The sequence below is a fragment of the Podarcis muralis genome, chromosome 3 (assembly GCF_964188315.1).
Source record: "Podarcis muralis chromosome 3, rPodMur119.hap1.1, whole genome shotgun sequence".
Classification (NCBI taxonomy): Eukaryota; Metazoa; Chordata; class Lepidosauria; order Squamata; family Lacertidae; genus Podarcis; species Podarcis muralis.
The window spans coordinates 38,233,750-38,257,349 of record NC_135657.1 but is presented as its reverse complement, the minus strand read 5'-3'; the positions used below and the strand labels follow the sequence as shown (position 1 = coordinate 38,257,349).

At 45.5% G+C, this 23,600-nt stretch overlaps 1 protein-coding gene across 3 annotated transcripts; it reads right to left on the bottom strand.

Annotated features, from left to right (window-relative positions):
• Window positions 1-1,353: 1,353 nt before the first annotated feature.
• Window positions 1,354-18,486, bottom strand: SLC35B2 (solute carrier family 35 member B2). Of its 3 annotated transcripts, none has more exons than XM_028724368.2 (4): window positions 18,331-18,486; window positions 8,443-8,636; window positions 6,595-6,755; window positions 1,354-5,118 (listed from the first exon to the last, which is right to left on the bottom strand). In XM_028724368.2, the coding sequence occupies exons 1-4, from the start codon at window positions 18,339-18,341 to the stop codon at window positions 4,183-4,185; spliced, it is 1,302 nt and encodes a 433-aa protein (XP_028580201.1). In that variant the 5' UTR covers window positions 18,342-18,486; the 3' UTR covers window positions 1,354-4,182. The 3 variants fall into 3 exon arrangements, with proteins under 3 accessions (XP_028580201.1, XP_028580200.1, XP_077781786.1); XM_028724367.2 differs by lacking the exon at window positions 18,331-18,486 and adding an exon at window positions 16,559-16,749; XM_077925660.1 differs by lacking the exon at window positions 18,331-18,486 and adding an exon at window positions 9,240-9,265.
• Between the last annotated feature and the right edge of the window lie 5,114 nt (window positions 18,487-23,600).

Below are 23,600 nucleotides of genomic sequence, written 5' to 3'. Positions count from 1 at the left end.
GTTCCCCGTTGTCATTGTGCAACAAGATGACTTATTTTCAAGTTAATTCTCTTGTAGAAAAATCCACCTGCTTAGTTTTGTCTCCTGAAGGTGGTAGGACTATTTTGACAGATTCAGAGACTGTCTCTTAAGTAGTCACGTTTCTTACATGCTTCTCATTACTGGCATCTGCTCTGCAAGCAGGGGTTGTCAACTGCTTTGGGCTTGTGGGCAAGGCACACCCTGCAGCCATGCATAGTTGCATATGCATACAATAAAATCCTGCTGCCAAGCCTGCTTCCAGCAGGGGGTGCTGATGGTTCAGTCTCATGGAGGGAGAGTCCAGAGCATTTCCTTTACTGGCTTTGCTCCAGGCCCTTTGGATGCTTTTTCCTAGCCAGAATATGTTCCTGAACTGTGAATCGTGCTTGCCTGGATGTACATGGGGGTTGTAGGAACATCTTACAGCTGCAGATTCCTGTGCTGCAAGGGGTTGGACTAGATGATCCTCAGGGTCCCTTCCAACTCTTATGATTCTACAAAATATACTTTGGCATAGCTGGAATATAGCCAAGGGTACAAAAGTTAAATTGCTTTGCCCACTTTTGCCTCCAGCCCTGCCCACCTCTAGAAGGTTGCCCATGGCCCTCTGTCCCTGTCCTGCTATAAAGGATAGATTACACAAGGCATCGTCTCCTGCAAGAGCAGGGATGTAGCAGTCATCTATATAAAGCTGTTATTCTGACATGTACAATTCCTTGTAGGCTAGAGAAGATTGCTGAACCCATCTTCCTCCCCCGGCCAAACCCTGTACAGTGATACCTCGGGTTACAGACGCTTCAGGTTACAGACTCCGCTAACCCAGAAATAGTACCTCTGGTAAAGAATGTTGCTTCAGGATGAGAACAGAAATCACGCGGCGGCAGCGGGAGGCCCCATTAGCTAAAGTGGTACCTCAGGTTAAGAACAGACCTCCGGAACGAATTAAGTTCTTAACCCGAGGTACCACTGTACAATGATCAACTGATCCATGGGCAGAGTGGCTTCAAAGAGCTCTTCAAAACCAGCTTGCCTTCATTGTAGCATCATGCAACGCCCACGTAACTGCCCAATTTGGCCCATGGAATAATGTGTTCCCCACCCCTGCTAATAATTGCTTACAATAGAGCAAGCTTCATTGAACAAAGGGACTTGTAAGTAAACATGCATAGGATTACTCAGATTTGCCTTCCTGACTGCTAATTAAGGAAGTACCTTGTGCTTCTTGCTGTCAAGATTTTATGCTTTATTACAGACACCTGCCTGTAAGTGATGTCCAGGACAAACTACACTTAAATGGGTTGAATTGTGTATACCTTCCCTTTCTACAATTAACAGTCTTCATTTATGCAAGTTTATAACAGTGGGTTTCACAGGTTGATCAGCCAAGGGTGGGGATATTTTTAGACTGCAACAACATTGGCAGAACAAGGCTAAGACACCATACACTGAATTTCCTACCCACTGGAATTTTCTCTTAATGTGGAGCATGGCTGTCAAGTGTAACCTTTTACCTGGAACGTCTTTTGTGTCCTAAGCAGCCTTTTAATGCTTTTTTAATCCTCTGCAGTCCACTGCCATAGTGACAGAGATATTTAAGTCTTGGGGGAGTTAAGTTTTGCTTTGAAGTCAAGTTAAGAATCTAGGCCTCATGGTGCACAAGAGCTGCTAAAGCTGAACTTCTGTGTGAACACCTATTTACTATTTCTGTCCACATCCCTTCTTGCCCATCATCACTTCCTCATACCATGCCACTCCTTGAAATAAAATCGGAAAGCCTGGAACATTTTGAATTGTGAATTTACACAACATACTTTGCAGCCAAAGATGAGGATTTTAGTGTCTCATTGGTACCTTTGCCCTTCAATTTACTTATTATGTGCTCATTTGAGGAAATTAACAAATGGGGCTTTTTCAGTCACAAGACATCTCTTCCCCCTTACTTGTATTTATATCAATTTTTTCACATACTTGCCTACCTGTTACCAGAGACTGAATCTGGCTGGTCCATTAAAGCAAATGCAGCACTGCTCCACAATAACTTGTCAGCCCTCAGCTAGTCTCCACATGCCTGCCTTCTGTCTTATAACCAGTCAGGCTCTGACTCTGCCTGTCATTGGTTCTGTCATTGATCTCTTAGCCTTGAGCCCCATCGGACACCAGTCATCACTGCAGAGATTGAATGGCACTTTAGCTACCTCGTTTTGGCTCTATTTAAAATAACATGTTTTTTTCCTGCCAGAAATCTCTATCCTCATGCAAAGAGTACTAAAACTAAGCTGACACAGGAATCCACTTTTGGCAGTATTTCTACCTGTGAGATAAGACTTTTGTTGCAGCAGAGATGGAGAAGGAAAGATAATTAGCTTTGCACAAATAATTGATCTCAAGCCTCCAAAATCGTTCCCCATCTACAAGGTAAAGTATCAAGTTCACCTGGCTCAAAGGCAAGAGATGCAGCAACTTCTTTCTGCTTAATGTAATTGAACTCCCATTTTTGCCACTTAGATCCATATTTGGCACATCAGATGTAAAGCGACCCACTTGCTAATGTGATTAAACCATACTGGATAAATCAACTGGATGAGATTTGAGACACTTGTTTGTTTTCACCCCAACAGCACCTGGAGGGGGGGGTGGCCCACAAGGGAGCAGCAACTCCTTTAGATTATCCCTCCTGGACACACTTTAAAGGCTATAAAACATGTCCTGGCCACTTATTTGCAGCATAGTTTAAATTTAATAAAATAAAACAGTTGTGTGTCGAGTACCAAAAAATGTTTCCCCTGCCCAATGTCAGCTTGGCAACAAAAGGGTTAATGGGTAAAACTCGAGACTTTTAGGGCAGAGCCAAAAACTCCAGTCCTGCATCCAGTTTTGAGAGCATGGGGAGAAAAGGGTAAAAAGATCCAGCCTCTGGGCACCAAACTATCCTGCACCGTACATCTCAGAATTGTTATCTCCTGGCTCAAAAATGAAAATGGCATAGTGAGCTAGACAATACAGTGCAGTTCAGTGCCCCCACCACACCTTGCAGCTTCCAGAACGGCCTACGTGCCAAGTAATAAAATGGGAACATGGCACAAAAGAGACTGCAAGGCCCAAGAGGGTCAGAGCCCAGAGCTCAGCCCTGCTGGAAGCAGCACACGAGCCCAGACTCAGGCTGCTTCCGTATGGCTGGCTCTCAGCTTGAACCACCTATTTCCCACCAACCTTTGCAAAAATCACTGGGGAGTGGGGGGTGGGGTGGAGAAAAGGACGGGGGTGCACATTCTTTTACTATGAGGATACCCTCTCCCTCACCACCTTGCCTAGAGCAGCAAAGAAACTTGGTTCCGAAGAGAGGTCTTTCAAAAAGGCAATATTTGTGCTTTTCTAAGTTTGCAGCAACAGTAAACCCAAAGAAAGCACCCCAAGAGGGGTTCTGGGACTAGTTCATGGCAGTGAGAGGAGGGGATGGTCAAAGAAAAACTAAGCAAAAAGCAAAAACCCAAATGAAGCTGGCAAAGGGGGCACCGTCTGAAAGGTCCGACAGTGGGGCAAAAGTACAGGTGGGTATACTGAGCCTTCAGAAAGCAAAGGGGCTGTGATTTAAGAGAGGCCATTGCCCAGCAGGGTATGTTCAGAACCTCCACAGTCAGGACTGGTTTTCTGTAGAAGCTGCCTGGGGTTTCCATTCCAACCATGACGTTTTGAGGGTGTGGTTCTCTCTTCTTTCTTTTTAATGGAAACTGTAAAAGTCTTGGCCTTGCTGTTCCCTCATACGCAGCTCCAGGGTGGTGAGCAGAAGGCGAACCGTAGCAAAACAAAAACAAAAACAAGCTCCAATTTGACTTGATCATAAATTAGCCTTCTCTCCCCCACAAGCTGTCAGTCAGGGCAGGCATTAGGGACACCTGTACCCTTAACTTGGAAAGGGGTCTCCTTCAGCAGAAAGCCTCAGCAGACTTAAAATACTCAGACGTTAGGACAGGAGGAAGCTGCCCCTCGCTTCCTCCAAGCCAATCCCAGCAGTGTTTAAGAATCAGCTGGGGTGGGAGGTGTAGAGGATGGGAATTGACGTTTCCCAAATCGACCAGCTCTTTGCTGGGTTCGTAAGAGAGAGATTCGGCAAGTGCTTGGGGGCGGGGAGGAGCTCAGGGCGTGTCGCTTGCCCGGTGGCCCCTAAACCTTCTGCACGGTGCCCTCGACGGGCACTTTCTTTGCCCGCTTCTTCATGCGGCTGCGGGCATAGACGCGGAGAAAGAGCGCCGTGAAGACCACCGCCACTCCCAGCCCGCCCACCACGGTGACCGCGTGGCCGTAGATGAGACACGACAGGAGGATGGCAAAGGCTTGCCGCAAAGTCATGATGATGGTGAAGACGGCGGCTCCAAACTGGTTGATGGTGTAGAAGATGAAGAGCTGCCCGAAGGCCGAGCAGACCGACAGCAGCACAGCGTGGGCGGCAAACTCCGAGTGGCGGGCCATGAAGCGCACCGACTCCAGCAGGGCGCCCTGCTCCAGCAGCGAGCCCACCGTGAAGAGGCACGAGAAGACGTTGACGCCAAACATCATCTGCACCGAGGACATCTTGTAGGTGAAGAGGGCGTCCTGCCAGTTGGACGTGAAGCTGTCAAAGACAATGTAGCCTGCCAGGAGGACCACGCCGGAGAAGGTGGTGACCGTGGAGAGGTGCTTGTCGTGGGAGCTGGAGAGCAGGAACATGCTGACTCCGACCGAGATGAGGGCTGCTGTCAGGTACTCCCAGTACTCGTAGCTCTTGCGGGACACCAGCTTGCCCATCAGCATGACCGGAATCACCTTGGAGGCTTTGGCCAGCACCTGCGTGGGGAAGCTGATGTACTTGAGGGCCTCATACTGGCACCAGCTGCTGAGGATGTTGGAGAGGGAGGCGAAGGAATACTTGTACATGGGAGCGCCGTGACGGGGCTGCTTGATCAGGGCGCAGTAGAGGCCGGCCACGGTGCACGCTAGGATCCGGTTCATGAAGACCAGGAACTGAGAATCCTTGAACTTCTCGCCAGGGTCGGACTCGGTTGCGCCGTACGTTCGGGTCATCACCCTCTCCTGGAGGACGCCCCATGTCAGGTAGGAGATCTGCAAAGGAAGAGGAAGAGAGGGGGGAATGGAGGGCAACTGCCACAACAAACAGTAAGACAGCATCTTGGAGAATCGGGCAAGCAGGAAGCATGATGCTCTTTGGATGCCACTGACCCAAGGAGCTCATAAAGACGCCCACTTTTCCTAGACTGTCAACCTACGCAACAGGAAGCTGAGGGCCGGATCTGACTGAGATTCTCTTTCCACTCCCAAGCAGGATCTAACCAGATCGGTGTTGCACTTCATCCCACAGAGACTATTTTCTATGCCGGGCTATGTTAAGACACCACCTACCAAAATTACAGCAATAAAATGCTAGCTGAGCCACAAGATGCAATGTTTGCCTTGGCATTTCCTATCCGCACAAACAATCTGAACACCATCTGGTTTATGTTTTATGAAATGACCATGATGCTATACAGGATTACATATTTCAGCCACTGAAAAAAGTACATAGCTGGACAGCAGCTGCCACAGAGCACCTGCTTCTGCAGACAGCAACTTTTAGTGTACCATGCAGAATCAACTGTTTTCCTTCTGTGTTTTCTCAGTTCTTTGTAAATGCAGAAGCAGTAATCCCAACACCCTCACCTCAGTAATATGAAAAGTATCATTACTTATGTCCTGTAAATTTGGAATGATCTGAATCAAAGAGATTTCATGACTTGCCTATGGCCATTCAGCAGGCTTGGTACATAACTAAATCCACATTAGTTCAGTGCATTAAGAAAATTTCCTTCTCTCTCTCTTTCTTTCAATGTCATTCAAGGACATGCAGCATTTCCTATGCATTTCTTTTATAGGTAGCTATGGCCATAACCCAAGGATGCCAAATAAAGTTCTACACTTGCTAAACTATGTCACTCTAGGGCCTGCAGCTCATCGTTATTTTGGACTTACAGTTGCTCAAAGAGCCAAATTAACTACAAAACGCCTCTTATCTATCTTCCGCAGAATGAGTGAGATAAGACAAACAAAATTCTAATCCTCCTGATACTGACTGAGCAGAAGTTTTTATCTTTCTAAAATAACAGAAATCCCCTAACTGAACCCAGTGTTCTTACTCCAGTTCAAAAATAACTGGGTGATATTCTGACCTCATTATTGCATGAAGGGTACAAACCATGCAATTCTGAAAGCATCATCTTGGTTTTATTTATTATTTTATTAAATTTATATCACGCCCTTCCTCCAAATGAGCCCAGGCTCAAATTTAATTCCAAGTCTCATGAGAACTGAGATTGTAGCATTGCTTAATGGAAGTTATAGGTCAGGAAGGCTGCATATGTCCCAGTACACAAAGCCAGGGCAATGGGTGGGATATTTTAACCTTGCTTGGAAACTTTGCTCAGCTGTGAACTAACCTTTGAGCCAATCCTACTCTCGGTGTAATGCTACCTCTAAATGAGAACCTCCCAATCACCACCCTAGACAAGCCAAATCAAAGTGGAGTACTAGCTCTCAGTTCTTTACCTGCAGGCCAGTTGCACAAAACAGCAGCTTAAAGAACTGCCGGGCTGTGGAGGACTCGACGGTCTCATTCCGAGCTGCTAGCAAGGTATCGTCCTGGTGTACAGATTTGGCCTCATTGCCAAAGACACATGATTTGATAACTGGAAAGCAAATACCACGGCCTAAGAGGGAAAGGAGCAAAAACACATTAGCCACAACACTGAATCACACCAGTTGGGGGGCATGGGGGAGGGAGGAAGGGAAGCCACACACATTACAGCTGCCAATGTTGTCCCCACAATCACCACCACATAAGAACTAAGAAGAGCCCTGCTGGATTAGGCCAAAGGCCCGCCATAGTCCCGCATCTTGTTCTCACAGTGGCCAACCAGTTGCCTGTGGAAAGAATGGCTGTGAGCAAGACTTGAGAGCAGCAGCATTCTTTTCACTTGCGATTCCCAGATACTGGTTCTCGGAGACATAGCACCACCATATGTGGTTTCCTGATGGCACTTCCAAACAGATTTACTTGCCTCTTCTCTAGGCCAGTCCTACTCTACTCTGCTCACAGGGCTTGCCCCCAGCTAAGAGAAGACAGACTTACTGAGCTGCAGAAAATCAGAGAGATAGTGATGCAGATCTTATACCCACATTGCCATGGCTATTCCTTGCAAATCTCCCAATTTTCTCAACAGGTAATGGCTACAGATTCTGTGCTTGCTAGCATGATAACACTGATGGAGTGGACACAGTGTTTGAAATTCGCCAGGCGCCAGGCACATTTTGCACCCGGCTATCAGCCACTTGCAACCAAGTGAAGATGGCCGGGCACCAGGATGGCACCTGACATCTCCGCCATCTGGAGGTCCATCTGCCTGGGGGTCCTTGTATCATGACTGTTTTCACACACTAGCAACATACCCCGTAGAATTCTATCCATTATATTTTATCTGCACAATCAGAATGAATTTCAGGAACCAGAAAGTTGCATTGAAATGTAAATGTAAATAAAAAGAAGACACCTTTTATCATATGTGGTGGACTTGTAAATTAGTAAAAGAATTCTGGGAGATTATATATAATGAACCGAAAAAAATCTTTAAAGTAACTTTTTATTAAAAACCCCCAAAGCTTTTCTTCTAGGAATTCTAGGCACCGAAATATCAACGGATCAGAAAAGACTATTAATGTACGCGACTACTGCTGCTTGGATGCTACTAGCCCAGAGAAGAATGGCAGATTAAGTTGAAGGACTATGCCGAAGTGGCAAGAAGAATCAGGAAGACCAAAACTTTAATAAGGAAAGGGGAAAATATATAATTTACCTTAAAAATCATTGTATACAAAATTATTAGTAGAATTGGAATAATACTTGTAATTTAACGTTGAATTATGGTTCAAATGGAGATTTAATAGATTTGGATTAATAGAGAAGATGCAGAAGAAAAAAAGTTAACTAAGGACCCACAAAGGGGAAGAGGGCAGTCCAGGGGAATCTATGGAATTCTCTTTTTATTTGGGTTGTTTGACAATTGTTTGTAAATTTCAAAATTTGAAAAACTAAATAAATTTATAAATAAATACAACTTTTGAGCCATCAGGCCCCAAAATGGCAACGAGGCATTCCGTTTTGGCGACTGCAACCCTGCTTTAAGGAGCCATTTGACACCTAGCTTATATATCTGAGTTTCTAACACTGAGTGAACATACTGATTGCGCACTTAGAAGTCGACAATGAATGCACTCTGGGGCAGTTTCAAGTCCAGGATAGCACAGCTGAGGGGCTGCAGAAGATACGATGGGCTCAGAAAGAGCTATCTCAGCTGCAACATCAGGAAACCACTCTGTGTGCATATTCCTACCACTTACCTGTTTCAAGGTAATTTTTCCTCTTGAAGTATTGTATAAGCAAGAAGCCTGGAACCACAATACTTGCATAGCCTGCGGCATTGACCAAAAAGCGAAACAGCCAGAAGTCTCCCCAGGAGTCCTGGTGGACAGCAGGTACCTCTTCATTCGCAGTCACTATGGGGAGAGCAGCCAGCGCAAGAGCCAGGCAGAACCTGCCAAGAAAAAGAGCAGGCCGTAAGCCAAAGGGAATCCCTGGATCCGGTGAAAAGTTTATACAGGCAACTCTCTCATCACACATGGGAAGCATTCAAGATTCCCGCCCCCCCCCTTCCTCTAGCAACAGGCGAAACCAGGAACCCCAGAAACCAAGCAGCTACATCTGTCTTGTGCAGGATTCTCACAGCAAATGCTGCAGACGTGCTTGCAGCTTCAAAGCTGAGTGAAGAAATTCTGCACATGCAATCCCTATGCCTGTCTGCGGAACTATTGCCTTTCACTTAATCTGGCACGACACCAAGGACAGAGGCCTGTGAGAGCTCCCATTTGTCTGATCTTTGGTCTTTTCAAACACCCTTCCTTGGAGTTAGGGAGAGAGATAAAAGAAATGAAATAAAACAGTAAGGCTGGGATGCAATAGACACAGGCAAACAGAGAACACTCTAAACACCCTCCTTTTGGGATCTCAGACAAGCTGTGCACATTAACATGCACAAACACAGATCTTGGAACAGGCGGTGTCCCCTGAGCAGCAAAGTCAGAGTGACCTTCCTACAAAGCAAATAAGTGTAGCAGCTGAGGACTCTGTTGGTACTTACCAACCAGACATTCTATGGGGCAGGAGCGTCCTTGGAATATGGCAGCACATAACTCCCAGATATGTCACAGAACAAGCCTATTAAAAACTATATTCTTACGCAGCATGGGAAGCAGACAACTGGGCTGCTCACTCAAATCTATTACAGAGGAATCGCACGTATTTTCAGACTTCAGGGCGAGAGCCAATGAGCAGCTATGTAGTTGTGCAGAAATTCACCACAGACACGTGAGAGAAGGAGCTAATGTCTCCCTGGAGTAGCCACAGTGCAGTTGCGCCACAAAGAGATAACACTCCAAAAGAGGAGGCAGATTAATGACTGTGCTGTCAAGCCCCTTTTCATCCTGTTAGCGGCAAAGAAACCCACAGGGTCTCAACTGGCCTTTTAGCCAGCGACCCTGAATCTGTCAAACTCAAGTTATGCACATTTGGAGCGAGCGTTGTTTTCCGAAACAAGATGGCGAGCTAGAGGTGGGCAGAGAAACTCGGAAGAATAGGTAGCGAGATCAAGGGAGAATATCTGTTACAAACAAGAAGCTATGCAGAGAGAGCACCCTTTAACCATCAGAAGGCATGAAGAAGACTATCGGTGGCTGCAAGATCTGCAAGATCTGAGAGATCTGCATTGGCTCCCAGTACGTTTCCGAGCACAATTCAAAGTGTTGGTGCTGACCTTTGAAGCCCTAAACGGCCTCGGTCCTGTATACCTGAAGGAGCGTCTCCACCCCCATCGTTCAGCCCGGACACTGAGATCCAGCGCCGAGGGCCTTCTGGCGGTTCCCTCATTGCGAGAAGTGAGGCTACAGGGAACCAGACAGAGGGCCTTCTCGGTAGTGGCGCCCGCCCTGTGGAACGCCCTCCCATCAGATGTCAAAGAGATAAACAATTACCTGACATTCAGAAGACATCTTAAGGCAGCCCTGTTCAGGGAAGTTTTTAATATGTAACGCTGTACTGTTTTTAACACTGATTGGGAGCCGCCCAGAGTGGCTGGGGAAATATTATTATTATTATTATTATTATTATTATTATTATTATTATGCAAGCCATGATGGCTCTGCTCTGCCTCCATGCAGACAGGAAGTAATGTTCCTCAGAACTACTTGCTGGAATCCTCTTCTGCTCAAATCCTGCTTGCTGCTTTCCCACAGGCATCTGGCTGGCCATGGTGAGAACAGGAAACTGGACTAGATGGGCCATTGGCCTGATCCAGCAGGCTCTTCTTCTGTTCTTATGCAGTCCGCCCCCCCCCCCCCACTGCCACCATGATTCCCGAGCCTCAAAGGCACCGCTGACACTTTTCTACGTTGTCCCCCTGCAACTGTGAGAGACAGAAGCCCTGTTTGTTAATTTACCTCACATGGTTAGAATCGTGTGAGGGAGAGTGGGGTCAAGCACAATAGCTCTGCTGAGTCACCACCCCCACAGCTCAACATTTCTCAGAGGGCAAATGTCTGCACTGAGGAGCTGGAGCCACCGATGTAGACGTGAAACTTGCACAAAGGCAGCAGGTTCCCTGCTGCAGATGTTTGCGCTCCAACATGTGAAGGGTGACAGGGACCAGCACTGTGATGTGATGCAGCAAGCACATGCATCCTTATTCTTCCCTTCACCGTGTGAGAAGCATACTGCCCAAAGGCTAGTCCTTCCATCTCCAGCTGAAGGCAGAATAGTAAATTCTTCACTTGTGCCACGTTTTTCTGGACACCATGGAATCACAACTATCATAGATGCATGCTGATTCAGAAGCAAGTCTCAATATGTTCTGCAGAGCTTCCTTCCATAGGATTCCAGCCTAATGAAAAGTTGAGCCGTTACTCAAATATACTAAAGCTTCCAAGGCAGAATTAATACCCTCTTGCTGACAACTTTAACCCTCTAACTCAGAGTTTCTCAAGCTGAGGTCCTCAGCTGTTGTTGGACTATAACCCCCATAATCTCTGACCACTGGTTCTGCTAGCTAAGGATGATGGGAATCGTAGTCCAACAACAGCTGAGGAGCCCACTTTGAATAATTCTGTTAACTGTTTCCCCATCCTCTCTCTTTCTACCCACCAACTGCCTTGGACAGGCATGTTCCAGCGCAAGATCTTTTGCAAGATATGAAACCACAGAAAACCGGTTTTGAGTAGGTTCAAAGAGGCTCTGAAACAGCCCTCTGAGGTCAGTTTCAAAGCATTGCCATCTTACATCGTTTGTTCATGCTGTGGCAAGCACTACCCGAATTACAGAAATAATTGCTAGAAAAATTTCCACACCTCGTTGCATAAAACTGTAGTCCAGGCACCCAGGAATTTCAAATATCTTTTCCCCCCCCCCAAGCCATGAATTTATTATACTCTGGTGGTTTCCAGATAAATGTAAAAAACTACAGCCATTTTTGGACAAGGACAGCCTGGCTATGATGATTCATTCATTGGTAACCACAAGACTCAATTACTGCAATGTCCCCTGTCTGAAGGCTCCAGCTGGCACAAAATGTTGCAGTTAGATGGTTGGTGGGGTCATATTACCACCAGCACATCACCCCAGTGCTTAATGGTTGCACTAGCTGCCCACACACTACTAGGGCACATTCACGGTTCCTGGACAACTTTTGTCCAGGTTAACTTAAGGACCATTTGACGCCAAACCCGGGGTCTCTGTTAGTGATCCCTCACGGCTCAGACACATCACCAGGAGCCACGCATTCTGTGGATTCCCCTCCCACCCAGCTGAACTCAGACAATACCCTTCTTTATTGAACTTCACACACCTGATCACTGAAGAAGAAGAAAATCAGCAGGCATTTTAAATAATTTTATGGAGAATTTATCACACAGTACTAGCTTTTGAAAATACTATTCCCTTATGTGGTCAGGACTCTCAGGCCGTAGACTTTTCAGCAAGGAGGCAAGAGACTGCTTGTGTTTGATTTGCCTATTTCACTCCCAAGTAAGTCATAATCCCTAAATAAATAATCCCTAAATATATCACTGGTCCTGGTATCCCCAACCGCATGGGCACCTCCCTGTGTGATTAGCCACTTAGAGGGAAACTGGTTTAAATCAATTTAATTCAACTACTTTGGGCCAGGGCAGGAGTGCTGGTATTACTGGTTCTCAGAGAAAAAGGAATAAACCAGCCAAACAACAGTTCTCTCTCCTGCTTTGGTTCACAGCTCCCTGGCCCGTGAGCAGGGCCAGATATAGGTTTGATGAGGCCCTAAGCTACTGAAGGTAATGGGGCCCTTTATATGTCCAGCTGTCCAGTTGTCCTTTGTCAACAACAAATTGTTGCTGTTTTTGTGTGTTGAATATATGCTATATGGTAATTTATGGACCTAATAGGTATCTAAAGCTATTTGCACATAAAAAATATGTATTTTGTCAAAGTAATTGTTGATCTGAAATACAATTAAGAAGTATATTATTAGTAAAATAAATATTAAGCTCTAACTGTATGTAGGTTTTATTTTGTTTTTTATCTTATATTTTGGAAATGTACATCCAGGGTTTTTTCCCTTTAAATTTTTTTGGGGGCCCCAAGCTATAGCTTGTTTAGCTTATATGTAAATCTGGCACTGCCTGTGAGGCACTTCCACCCTGTGTTTCTCCCTCCCAGCTTCAGACAAGGCAGCTAGTGTTACAGGTGAGCTCTCACTTCTGCCAGGCAAGCAAAACCAGCACCAGTGCGAGGAATGAAAGAAGCTTTCATAGCTTCAAACCCACAAAGAAACCAGGAAGTCGGAGCTCATATATACCTCTACTGTTCCCTTTCACACTAGACAGACGTGCTTTTGACACGCACCCCACCCCCACGGATAGGCGGCTCTCTACTAGGGCAAGAGCGGTCTGGGACAAAGCCCCCTTTGGCAGACCTTTCCATTTCAGTTCCTCCGGCAAGATGGTTCTGAAGCAGGAGTACAAATCACCACAGACCTCCATTCTTGATGCTAGTGACAAAAAAGCCACAAGAAAGTGGAGCACAAAAAGATCATGGAAGCAAATGCCCTTCACCCTTCAATTGCATTTTTCCTGCAGCTAGTTCTGTGGGCCTTAAGAGATTCCTCCCTTCTTTGGATCCACAGTCAGAATTACTTGGCAAGTATTTGCATCTATTAGGCTTCTACGACATACTGTCTCACAATTAGGGTGGTTAGGAAGTGGCAAAAGGGCACATTTACGGCCAACCTATTTAGAGGAAAGGCCATAGCTCAGAGAACCTGCTGCTCTGCATCTCCAGGTAGGACAGGAGAAATGTGCCATCTGAAACTCTGGAGAGCCACTGCCAGTCAGTGTAGACAATACTGAGCTAGATAGGAAATGATCCGACTTGGTATAGGGCAGCTTCCAATGTTCTTTTGTTCCACATGTATACCGTATTGGCTCGAATATAAGCCGCACTCTCCCCCCCCCCCCCAAATTCTGTGAAAAGTTAAAGTGCATCCTATATTCGGAACCAAGTGCTGTGTGCCCGGCTCCCAGCACTACCGCCCTGAATGGGGGGCAGGGGGGGCGGTGGTGGCTTGAGGAGGAAGTGCTGGGAGGCAGGCGCACATGCTCAGAACCGAGCCCCTGTCCCCTGTTCAGGGCAATAGTGCCAGGAGGCGGGCTGCACCCGCAAATAAGCCTTGAATTTTAAAGGTGCGGCTTATATTCAGACCAATACGGTAAATAAAGTGCATGGATTGAAATTTGCTTTAGTGAGTGCAAGCGTGGAACCAGGGGAATATTGCACATATTGCATTACACTATTAAGCAGCTTTCAAATCAAGCTTGAGGAGGCAGGCATTCACCTCCCTTAACATAACTGCCAATGCTTGCCTTGGACCCAGGAGCTCCTGATTCCAGGGTGAGGGACATTCACTGTGCATGTTTTTTTTCCCCCTGCAGAGGAAACTTTAGGGACCAGCTCCCACCCACAGCTTATGTCTCGCTTGAGGACTGCCAGTTCTAAGTATTTGGTCTCTGCAGGTGGTATAGTGATGTGCATGCAGACAACACAAAAACTTAGTGCAGCATCTCATTCTTGCTCACATTTCTGACACTTATCAGTCAATCCTAGTTACCAGGAGGCAATCACTACTTGACACTGCTGATCTAACAGCTAGAAAATTACAAGCTGCTATTTGTTAGCTCTCTTAACCAGCAAATAATAAAAACAAATTGAAAACCAAAGGAAAGCTAAAGGCAAATCTCAGCCACAGCGACAAGAAAATGTTATGAAAAATAAAGCTCTTCCTATGACTGGCATCTCTAGCCTAAGGGCTTCCCAGAACACAGAAGCAAGAATAGCAGAGGCTGCTGATCAGCTAGTCTTCGGAGTTCACTAGGAGAACAAACAAGTCACACTTGCCTGTCAAGCAATCATTAAATTTGCAGAGCAGCACACTTCTGGGCAGTGTCACCACAAGACACTGAAGCTCGCTTATGAACCATGAACTGGAATTTAACCACATATAAATGCCCCCAAATAGTTTATTATTCTTATTTCATATTATAATGTAAAATGCCCCCAAATAGTGACTGATTTAGATAATAGACACTTTTCATTGTTTAAACATATTCTAAATATTTCTACTGGATCCCAAGAAATCCAGAGATCAGAAAGCACTATTTGCAAGCCTCAGAGAAACTCACAGGGCTACTTGCTATGTAGAGCAGTCAGGGTAAGGATCCTGGTTCAAAAAGATCCACAAGGAGAGGTTGTTTTGGGCAGTTGTCAGCTTAGAACTCTGGGAGCTGAAGGAATGTCATAATTACAATGAAGGCTGGATTTCTAGGCTTGCCTACAACTAAACTTCTTTAACATATCAAACTGTTATTGATTCACCTACTAAAATGAAATTTACAACAACAACAAAAGGCACTCTAGTTTCACGGCATTTAAAACTACTGGCCACGAAGTATTGTTGGACCAGTTAAGCAGAGTGGAAGAAATACAAACTGTTATTGCCCTTTGGTGGCTTTCTCTTTCAATCTGACAACATTAGAGAACGGTGATGGGGAGATTTTCATTTGCTACTTGAAGTTTTTTTGTGGGAATCTATTTAATATCCCATGAAACATTGGGATTACCTGCAGATTTGGAGTGTGGTGTCATCTCTAAATTGGCAACACTCAGTGCTATCTTTCATTTCTATCTAATCTAATAGCAATGGTCTTAGTGTTTACACCCGTGCTTAGAGGCTATTTTGGCATAGATTCACCCATTACAAGGTGAATCCAGACAAGGTGATTATAGCAAGTGGGCCATGTGATTTGGGGGTGTGTTTTTGGATGGTGTCTCAATGTCCCTCAAAGAACAAATATTCAGATTGGGAGTACTCCTGGAGCTGCCTTTGCTGATAGGTGCACATTTGTGGTCCAGCTCAAAAAGAGGACAGGACACCTGCAACATTACTAGTGTGCAGAAGAGGCAATGTCAGGTGTCAAGCTACTCCTTCTGGGATTCCCTACTCCACAGCTATTAAAAGTATAAGAGCTGTGGTCTCTTTTGCACATGGCTGCTCTAAGCTTTGGCCAGAGACTTTTTTCATTAATAACCAATATGTGAATTGCATCCCTTCCTGGAAAACAAGGCCCTAGCAATCATCATTCGTGTATTTTTTAAACTCTGAAGTTTGACTACTGCAAATAAACTACAAATGAGGCTGCCTTTTAAGACTGGAAATGTCAGCTTTTGCAACAAAATGCAAAAGTCTGTGATCTAATTGGAGTCAAAGATTGAGAGCATACGCCAGCTGCGTTCTGCAATACTGATTATCAGGTTCTGGGCACAATTCAAACTGAATGTGATAACTGAACAGATCCTATGTAGCTTGTGTCTTCCACAAGCCTTTTTTGCTCAAGATTTTTAGGTGTAGCTCTGCTCCATATTCCATAAAACTGTGACTGGGGTTGTTGTTGTTTAGTCGTTTAGTTGTGTCCGACTCTTCGTGACCCCATGGACCAGAGCACAGAGAACTGTGACTGTGGTTAGGAGCAAGAATGTTCTTAGGAAGAACATCCACTTGAAGTAATTTATCCTAAAAGACACCTGCCTAAGCCTGTGCAGCTCCACATTTTTTTTTAAGGAAAAGGGGTAATATTTTTGTTTAGCTAAGCTTTGGCAGATTCCCCCCCCCCCCAACTTCAGTTTTGAATGTTTTTAATTTTTTATTGTATATTTGTACAGCCAACCACCTGATAGCTACACGTGTTTACAAACTGCAGCAAGAACCCCAGTCAGCAAATTAAGGAAACTGTTAATCTCAGTTTCCAATTCAAGATGCTGATACTGACCTTTAACATCAGTCAGCAACACTGTGCCCACGGGTGCCAGTGTGCCTGCCAATACCTGCTATGGTGCCTGTGAAGGGTCTCGGTATATAAATCCTCATAAATCCAGAATGCAGGAGAGACTGTTTGTTCTTTGTGCTCCATCCTTGTTTACACTGGCGCAGCTTCTTAGTCATTGAACTTGCTCTCTTAAACATGCTCATGTTTCACTAGATACTAGGAGTTGACCCTCCTATCCATTCTAAACAGAGGAGAGGTACAAAGAGTTTCATTTGTGAATAAGCATGGCAGTGGCTGAAGTAGGCTCCTTTTTCAATTGATGAGACAACTGATTCTGTGGTCTGTCAAATCCCTTTACGAACTGACTGGCCTTCATAAAGTGGCACTCTGTAGAGCAAGGTTGGAGAGACTGTGGCCCCCTAGGTATCACTGGACTCCAGCTTCCAGGCAGTGGTCATGGATGATGGGAGTTATAGCCCAGAACCACCTTGAAGGCCACGGGTTCCTCATCCCTGCAGTGGATAACTTCATAAGATGTATTATAAGTACTAATGAAATTGTCACCTTTGAGCTTTGAATTTTTTAGTTATTTCAGATGCACTTACCATTTGCACACTCAAGCTGATACAAACGGAGCAAAATACTTCCCTTACACTTTAAATCTGGATTCTTAACTATACTGACTACTATTCCCGCATAAATGATCACATCCTGTTACTCTAGCGTCATAATCCTCAAACAACTCCCACCATAAATTCCTTACACAAAACTGCCACTGCAGATAGAATTCCCATTCTACCTGTTAAGTGTGAATGAAGAAAGCGAAGTGAGGACAAGCATCCTTACCATTTACTGTGATTATAGCAAGGTAAAAAAAAAAAAGCATTAAAGAATTATTGACTTGCATTAAAATTGGATACACACCATTAAAATATAGAGCCCGTGAGTTACTTCAGATTAATCCATTCAGATTTTAGCTATGAAATCGTCCGCACAATGATTTTCACTTACTGCATCCTAACCCTGCCTGGTATGAAGCATCAAATTTCCTGGTAAGCAGGGTTGGACTGGAGCCTTAGTTTTAAAAGACACCCAGTTAAGTAGGTATAGAATTGAAGCCCAATGCCTCTATGTAAGGCAACCTTGATACCAATTCGATGTCAACATGAAACCAACTACGTGGCCTTGGATAAATGATGATTTCAAAGTCAAGTTGCTCAGCAGGTGGAGCTAGCACTGGCCTACCTCGCAGGGTTGACCTGAGGCCGGTTCAGGAAAAAAGATACTCTGCTACTGAGAAGTAAAAAAACCCCACTGATATAAATGGGACTAACTCCCCTAGTAAAGGGATAAAGACTTCCACCTGGAAACATACCAAGCATTTATAACCTCCCACAGCTGCTTCAAACCCAGGATCAGATCGTACTGTATATCGAGTCTCGCTGGATCCCCCGCTCCCCCCAGATTTCATTTCTATCCGACTCCTCGGTCTCCGGCTGAACCCGGACGAGGCAAGCGAGACAAATCCGCCTTGGAAAGGGAAACCGAGCTCTTCCCGAGAGCCAGCCCCATCTTTGATTCCCGTTTCCTCCAGAGGCACCCAAGCCTAGCGAGGGGCTCTTCTGCCCGCTCCTCCATGCATCTCTCCCGCCTGACCCACAGCATTCTCCCCGCCCCTGCCCGGAGCCCCCGAAGATGCCGGTAGGCGCCTCCCGCCTTCCCCCCGCTGGTCGCGGGCCCGCCAGCGCGGGAGGGGACGGCCGCCTCATCCCCGGCGCCGTCCGTCCCGGAAGCCTCTTCCGCCCGCCCCGCGCCCCGGAGTTAGCCCACCTGCGGCCCATGATGCCGGCCGGGCCGGTGCGCTCCGCTCCCCCGCCACTTCGCTGCTCCGAGCCCGGCCGCGCCTCCCTCCCGGCGCCACAGGGCCAGGAACCGGCCGCTCGCCCCAGCCGAGCAGGGACTCCGGGGCTTCCACAGCGCCGCCTGCCGGTATGGAGGCCCCGTCTCCGCGCGGCAATGGATTCACTTCCGAAGAAGCGGGGAAGCCTACAAGTTCCCGCCCGTGTTTGACTAAGGGGAGGAAGCCGGCGACAGGCGAAAAGGACTCTTAAATCCGTTTGAGAGCTAGGCCGCCGGCCCAGAATCTGGAGGGCAACGTTTCGCGGAAGAGTGTCGTGAAGTTCGCAAAAAGGTGCAAAGGGCTTCCCCTCCACCCTGAGGAGCCACGTGAGGTGAAAGGAAGAACTTCAATTTCAGGAATTATTCTCTTTTCACTAGCAAATATACCCTCCTGCGGAGAGCTGTGGACTCCTTTGGGACAGGACAATGCCCTGTGGGAAAGCAAGTGAACGTGGAAGCCACCCATAAAAAGCCTCATTCACTACGGTTTCAGTCGCACGTCTCCAAGCCACAGGATTTGCTCTCTGTATATGGCCGGAAGCACTGTTCTTCAGGCAGTCTGCGTGCTTCATCTCTAGATTAACAGTCAATGAAGCATGGCATTCCTCCACTCTTAATTCCCGGTTTTTTTTTAAAGGGCACTTCTATGTTTTTTAAATACTTAATTTTTCCCTCAGGTTTTTCAACCAGAGAAAACTCAGATGCCTTCATACTCTCAGCTGCTACATTTGCCAGTATCAGGGTCCAACAACAAAACTTGGGGTGACAGTTGTGGGTAACTTGCGGCCTTCTGAGACTGCGTCATTCCTGTACATTTGCTATGCTGCCTGAGGCTAGTTGGAGAGTTGAACTACTAGAGAACAAGTTACCCAACTGGCACAAACCCAAAAGTGAAGGAAACAATTTGCTTCTCCTGTCACCTTCCCTGCCAGCTATGTGGAAAAACAGATACAGTACATATTTGAACCTGGTGATGGCGCTCCCTTGCCCCATATACCCATTCTAGGTAACAAAACTGCCTGCCTTAGGGTGAACTAAGATTTTCCAAATACCAAAAGGATTTGAAATATCTTGAGGGGGATGATGTGTGATTTATGGCATCTAATTACAATAGCATGCATGCTGGGCTATTGAGGGAAGCTTTTTGCAGTAGCACATTGCATACATACCCTGGCCTACATCAATCTAGGATACCTGTTAGCTCAGCTGCTTAGAGTGTAATGCTGATAACACCAAGGTCATGGGCTGATCCCTGTATGAGTGCATATTCCTGCATAGCAAGGGGTTGGACTAGGTGATCCATGGGGTTCCCTTCCAACTCTACGATTCATTTAGGCTACCACATGGGTAGGCAAACTAAGGCCCAGGGGCTGGATCCGGCCCAATTGCCTTCTAAATCCGGCCCGCGGACGGTCCAGGAATCAGTGTGTTTTTACATGAGTAGAATGTGTCCTTTTATTTAAAATGCATCTCTGGGCTATTTGTGGGGCATAGGAATTCATTTTTTTTCTTTTTTTCAAAATATAGTCTGGCCCCCCACAGGGTCTGAGGGACAGTGGACTGGCCCCCTGCTGAATAAGTTTGCTGACCCCTGCACAAAGCTATCCATCTCAGACAGTGTTTGAGCCCAGTTCTCCAGAACGGAAATTCTCTTTGCTAGACTGGAATGTCTTCTTGCGTAATCTGTGTCCAAAAAGTCTTTTGCAAATGTTCTACCACTTCTTAAGAATGCATTTTCATTGCCATTTGTTTTCTAACCACAAACAATAAATAAGAAGCCTGCCCGTATTTTAGACATGTCCAGTTTAATTTGTCTTTTATCCTGTTAACTTGCTTTGCGACTTCTGTATAAAGCGATTTAACAAATGCAAATAACGACAACCAATTAATATTATCCATAAATTTAGTAGACTTGAATTACAAAATGCTTCAAACACTTTATAACTGAAAGGTAGCCTTACGTCCCATATGAAAATGAAAATATTTCCTGCGTGGTTTGATTACTTTTCAATGACTTGTTATATTTATAAAGCATCCTGCTTTATAGGAGCTCAAGGTAGTGTGCATGTAGACTTACTCCGTTTTGTTGTACAAAGTTTGTGTTTCTGGTATTAATTATCTTGAGATGGTTAAAGCAAAATTTTGTATCAATGGAAGACTTCAGAGCACAATCCAGCACATGTTTACTTGGAAGCAAGTTCTACCAGGTTCAGTGGAATTTATGTTCTAGAGCAGGGGTAGGCAACCTAAGGCCCAGGGGCCCAATTGCAGCCCAATCGCTTTCTCAATCTGGTCCGTGGATGGTCCAGGAATCAGCGTGTTTTTACATGAGTGTGCCCTTTTATTTAAAATGCATCTCTGGGTTATCTGTGGGAATGCATTTATTTTTCAAAATAAAGTCTGGCCCACAACATGGTCTGAGGGATGGTGGACCGGCCCATGGCTGAAAAAGGTTGCTGACCCCTGGTTTAGGTCCACGAAGGAGAGTATAGCCATAATATAGCTACATTGAGCCTTTGGGGTCAGACAGCAACTTCTGAAAGCAGAAGCAGGCCTGCTTGTAGGCTTCCAAGGATGCATCAAGCTAACTACTGTTGGAAATACAATACAGAAAGACAGCTCTAATTTCCCTATTGAATGTTGGAAGCTGTGTCTTCCTCTTTGTGAACCGCTTTCAACATACTCCTCCTCTTTCATGCTGCCAATCGACAGCAGGGTGCAAATGGCTTAAAGTTCCACTAAAGCATCTCAGGAAAGGCAGGAAAACTTTTCTTAAAAAACAAAAACAAGAAACCCAAATCAAATTCTTGAAAACATTCCTCTCCTAATAGTTCCCGTGTAAGGAGCTACTCTGTTTGCTGACACTTCTTTGGTAAGGTTCAGCGAACAGCTTTATATTTGCACCAATTGTAATGGTTTTGGTACAGAACCAAGTCCCCTGTCGTCGTCGTCCCGGAACTGAAGGCTTCTCCATAGTAGCCAGCCAAAGATTTCTGTACCTTGTAAATGGCACAGTAACTTGATTAGATTTGAAGAGTCAAGAGTCCTCTATTGTCAGAAACCTTAAATACACAACTTTCTATATAAGCCTCCTCCAGCTTTGATTCTGTAATAACCAGAACTGCACGAACTGTTGCATTGGGCCTCAAGCCAGAAGACAGCCCATGTGATCTCAGCCTTTCTCTGCTTCAGCAGCTGACTGGTGCTTTCCCAAGCAATTTGTTGCTGTGGGTGAAAGGATATCTCCATCCGCTGCTTTTGGTTATCTAGCTGGGGCAGAAAAACAGGCAGATTGGCTGCTCTCACTGCTTAAGCGTGACATGTGTATCTTCTTCCTGCAGCAGATGTGTAGACCTGTGAAAATGTGTGGGACGTTATATCTGAAAGAAATGGGTGTACTCTTGGGAGTCACAAGCAAATCTGGGGTGATCTTTTACTAGCACGACAATTTATAGAATCACAGAATCCTACTGAGTTGGAAGGGACCCCAAGAGTAATCAAGTCCAACCCCCTACAATACAGGAATCTCAACTAAAGCAGCCAAGACAGATGGCCATCCAACCTCTGTTTTAAAACCTCCAATGAAGGAAAGTCCACAACCCCCCCCCCCAAGGGAGCTGAACAACTCTTATTGCCAGAAAGTTCTTCCTGATGGCTTAGTCGGAATCTCCTTTCTTGTAACTTGAATCCATTGGTTCGAGTCCTACTCCTACTCTCTGGAGCAGGAGAAAACAAGCTTTCTCCATTTTCCACGTGACAGCCCTTCAGATATTTGAAGGTGGCTGTTGTAGATGGCACTCTCCTCTTTTCTAAGCTAAACATACCCAGGTCCTTCAACCGTTCCTCTTAAGGCTTAATTTCCAGACCCTTGATAATATTGGTCGTTGTCCTCTGCACACGTTCCAGCTTGTCAATGTCCTCCTTAAACTGTGGCACCCAGAATTGGACACAGACTAGTGATATCTGAACACTATACTTTTGTTGATGCAGTCTATAATAGCATTTTATATTTTTATTTTTTTTGCTGCTGCATCATGCATCAAGGGAAAATTTGCTCCCACAGTTGTGGACATTTCTGCCACAATGCATTGACCATTTTTAAATTCACAATGTGCTCCCTTGTGTGAAATGTGGTGTTTCTCCTACATAAGTTACAGATGCATTTTCCTCTGTTATATCTGAAAGTAGCTGGTGTAAAACTGAAGATATCCTGGAGGTAATATTGGCATTTTTAAAATGCCATGCACCACCTTTGGAGGTGAACTGCATAACCTCCACTTATTTTGGGAGTTTTACTTTCCCCCTCTGCCCCAATAACAACAAACAGTAGAACTTGACAGAGAATTTTGGGATTAAGGCTGTCAATGCTATGCTTCGATTGGGCTGCTCTGTCATGCCATTGTAAACTGTGGATTACCATTTGTTCCAGATTCTGACAAATGCTGCCTATTTTTCTAAAACACCAAATAATGGAGTATAATGGACATGTTTCCATACACAAAAACATAGTGGTGTTCTTGGCTTTTGATCAATAAGCCTTTAACTAGGGGAGTTGCCTAATTCCTAGTATCAGCAAGGGAGTTCCTGTTCCTTGGAGCTGGCTATTCAAAAACTAGTGCTGGCCATCCCCTATGGAAATATCCTGTTGCAAAGAGACAGACTACCCTTGTCCTACACAGCTGTTAGTACAGTCTGCAGATTCAGACTTCCTCTAAAGAATCCAAATAAAACTGGCTTTGTCAGAAGGAATATTGATCTGATGTTGCAAGAGTATCACCAGCCTGGTTTCCCCAAAAAATAAAAACCGAGGTGGCCATGAGGATAGTGTAGAAAATTAGCAGAGACATAATTCTGCTTCTCCACTGTTTGCTCCACAGGACTAAGAACATGGTACATATCAGCTTGCAGCATGGCTTTAAAGGCGCCACAAGGAGGAGCTGCTAAGAGCAGCCGCAAGGTAACAGCACATTTTGAGCGCCTTCACATTTGAAACATGATTTTTTAAAGCATTCGCTCTTCTTGCACACTTCCCCTTCGACAGTCTAGCAGCCTGCTGCAGTTCTCATGTTGTGACTCTCCATGCACTGTGGATGAACTGCTGCTGCACCCCTCTTTGCTAGTCCATCTGAAAATACTCTCCCATCCCAAATGTAATGAAGTGATTTTAACTGGAGAAATGTATTACTATGAAGCAACGCATT

What these genes read in the sequence shown, in the direction of transcription:
- SLC35B2 (XM_028724367.2), bottom strand. Translation starts at nt 16,644, where the DNA reads ATGGAGCACAAAGAACAAACAGTCTCTCCTGCATTCTGGATTTATGAG. An exon ending in CTTCACAGGCACCATAGCAG is followed by an intron (nt 8,637 to 16,558) that starts GTATTGGCAGGC and finishes TTTTCTTGGCAG; the next exon opens with GTTCTGCCTGGCTCTTGCGC. An exon ending in TTTGTGCAACTGGCCTGCAG is followed by an intron (nt 5,119 to 6,594) that starts GTAAAGAACTGA and finishes CTTCCTTTGCAG; the next exon opens with ATCTCCTACCTGACATGGGG.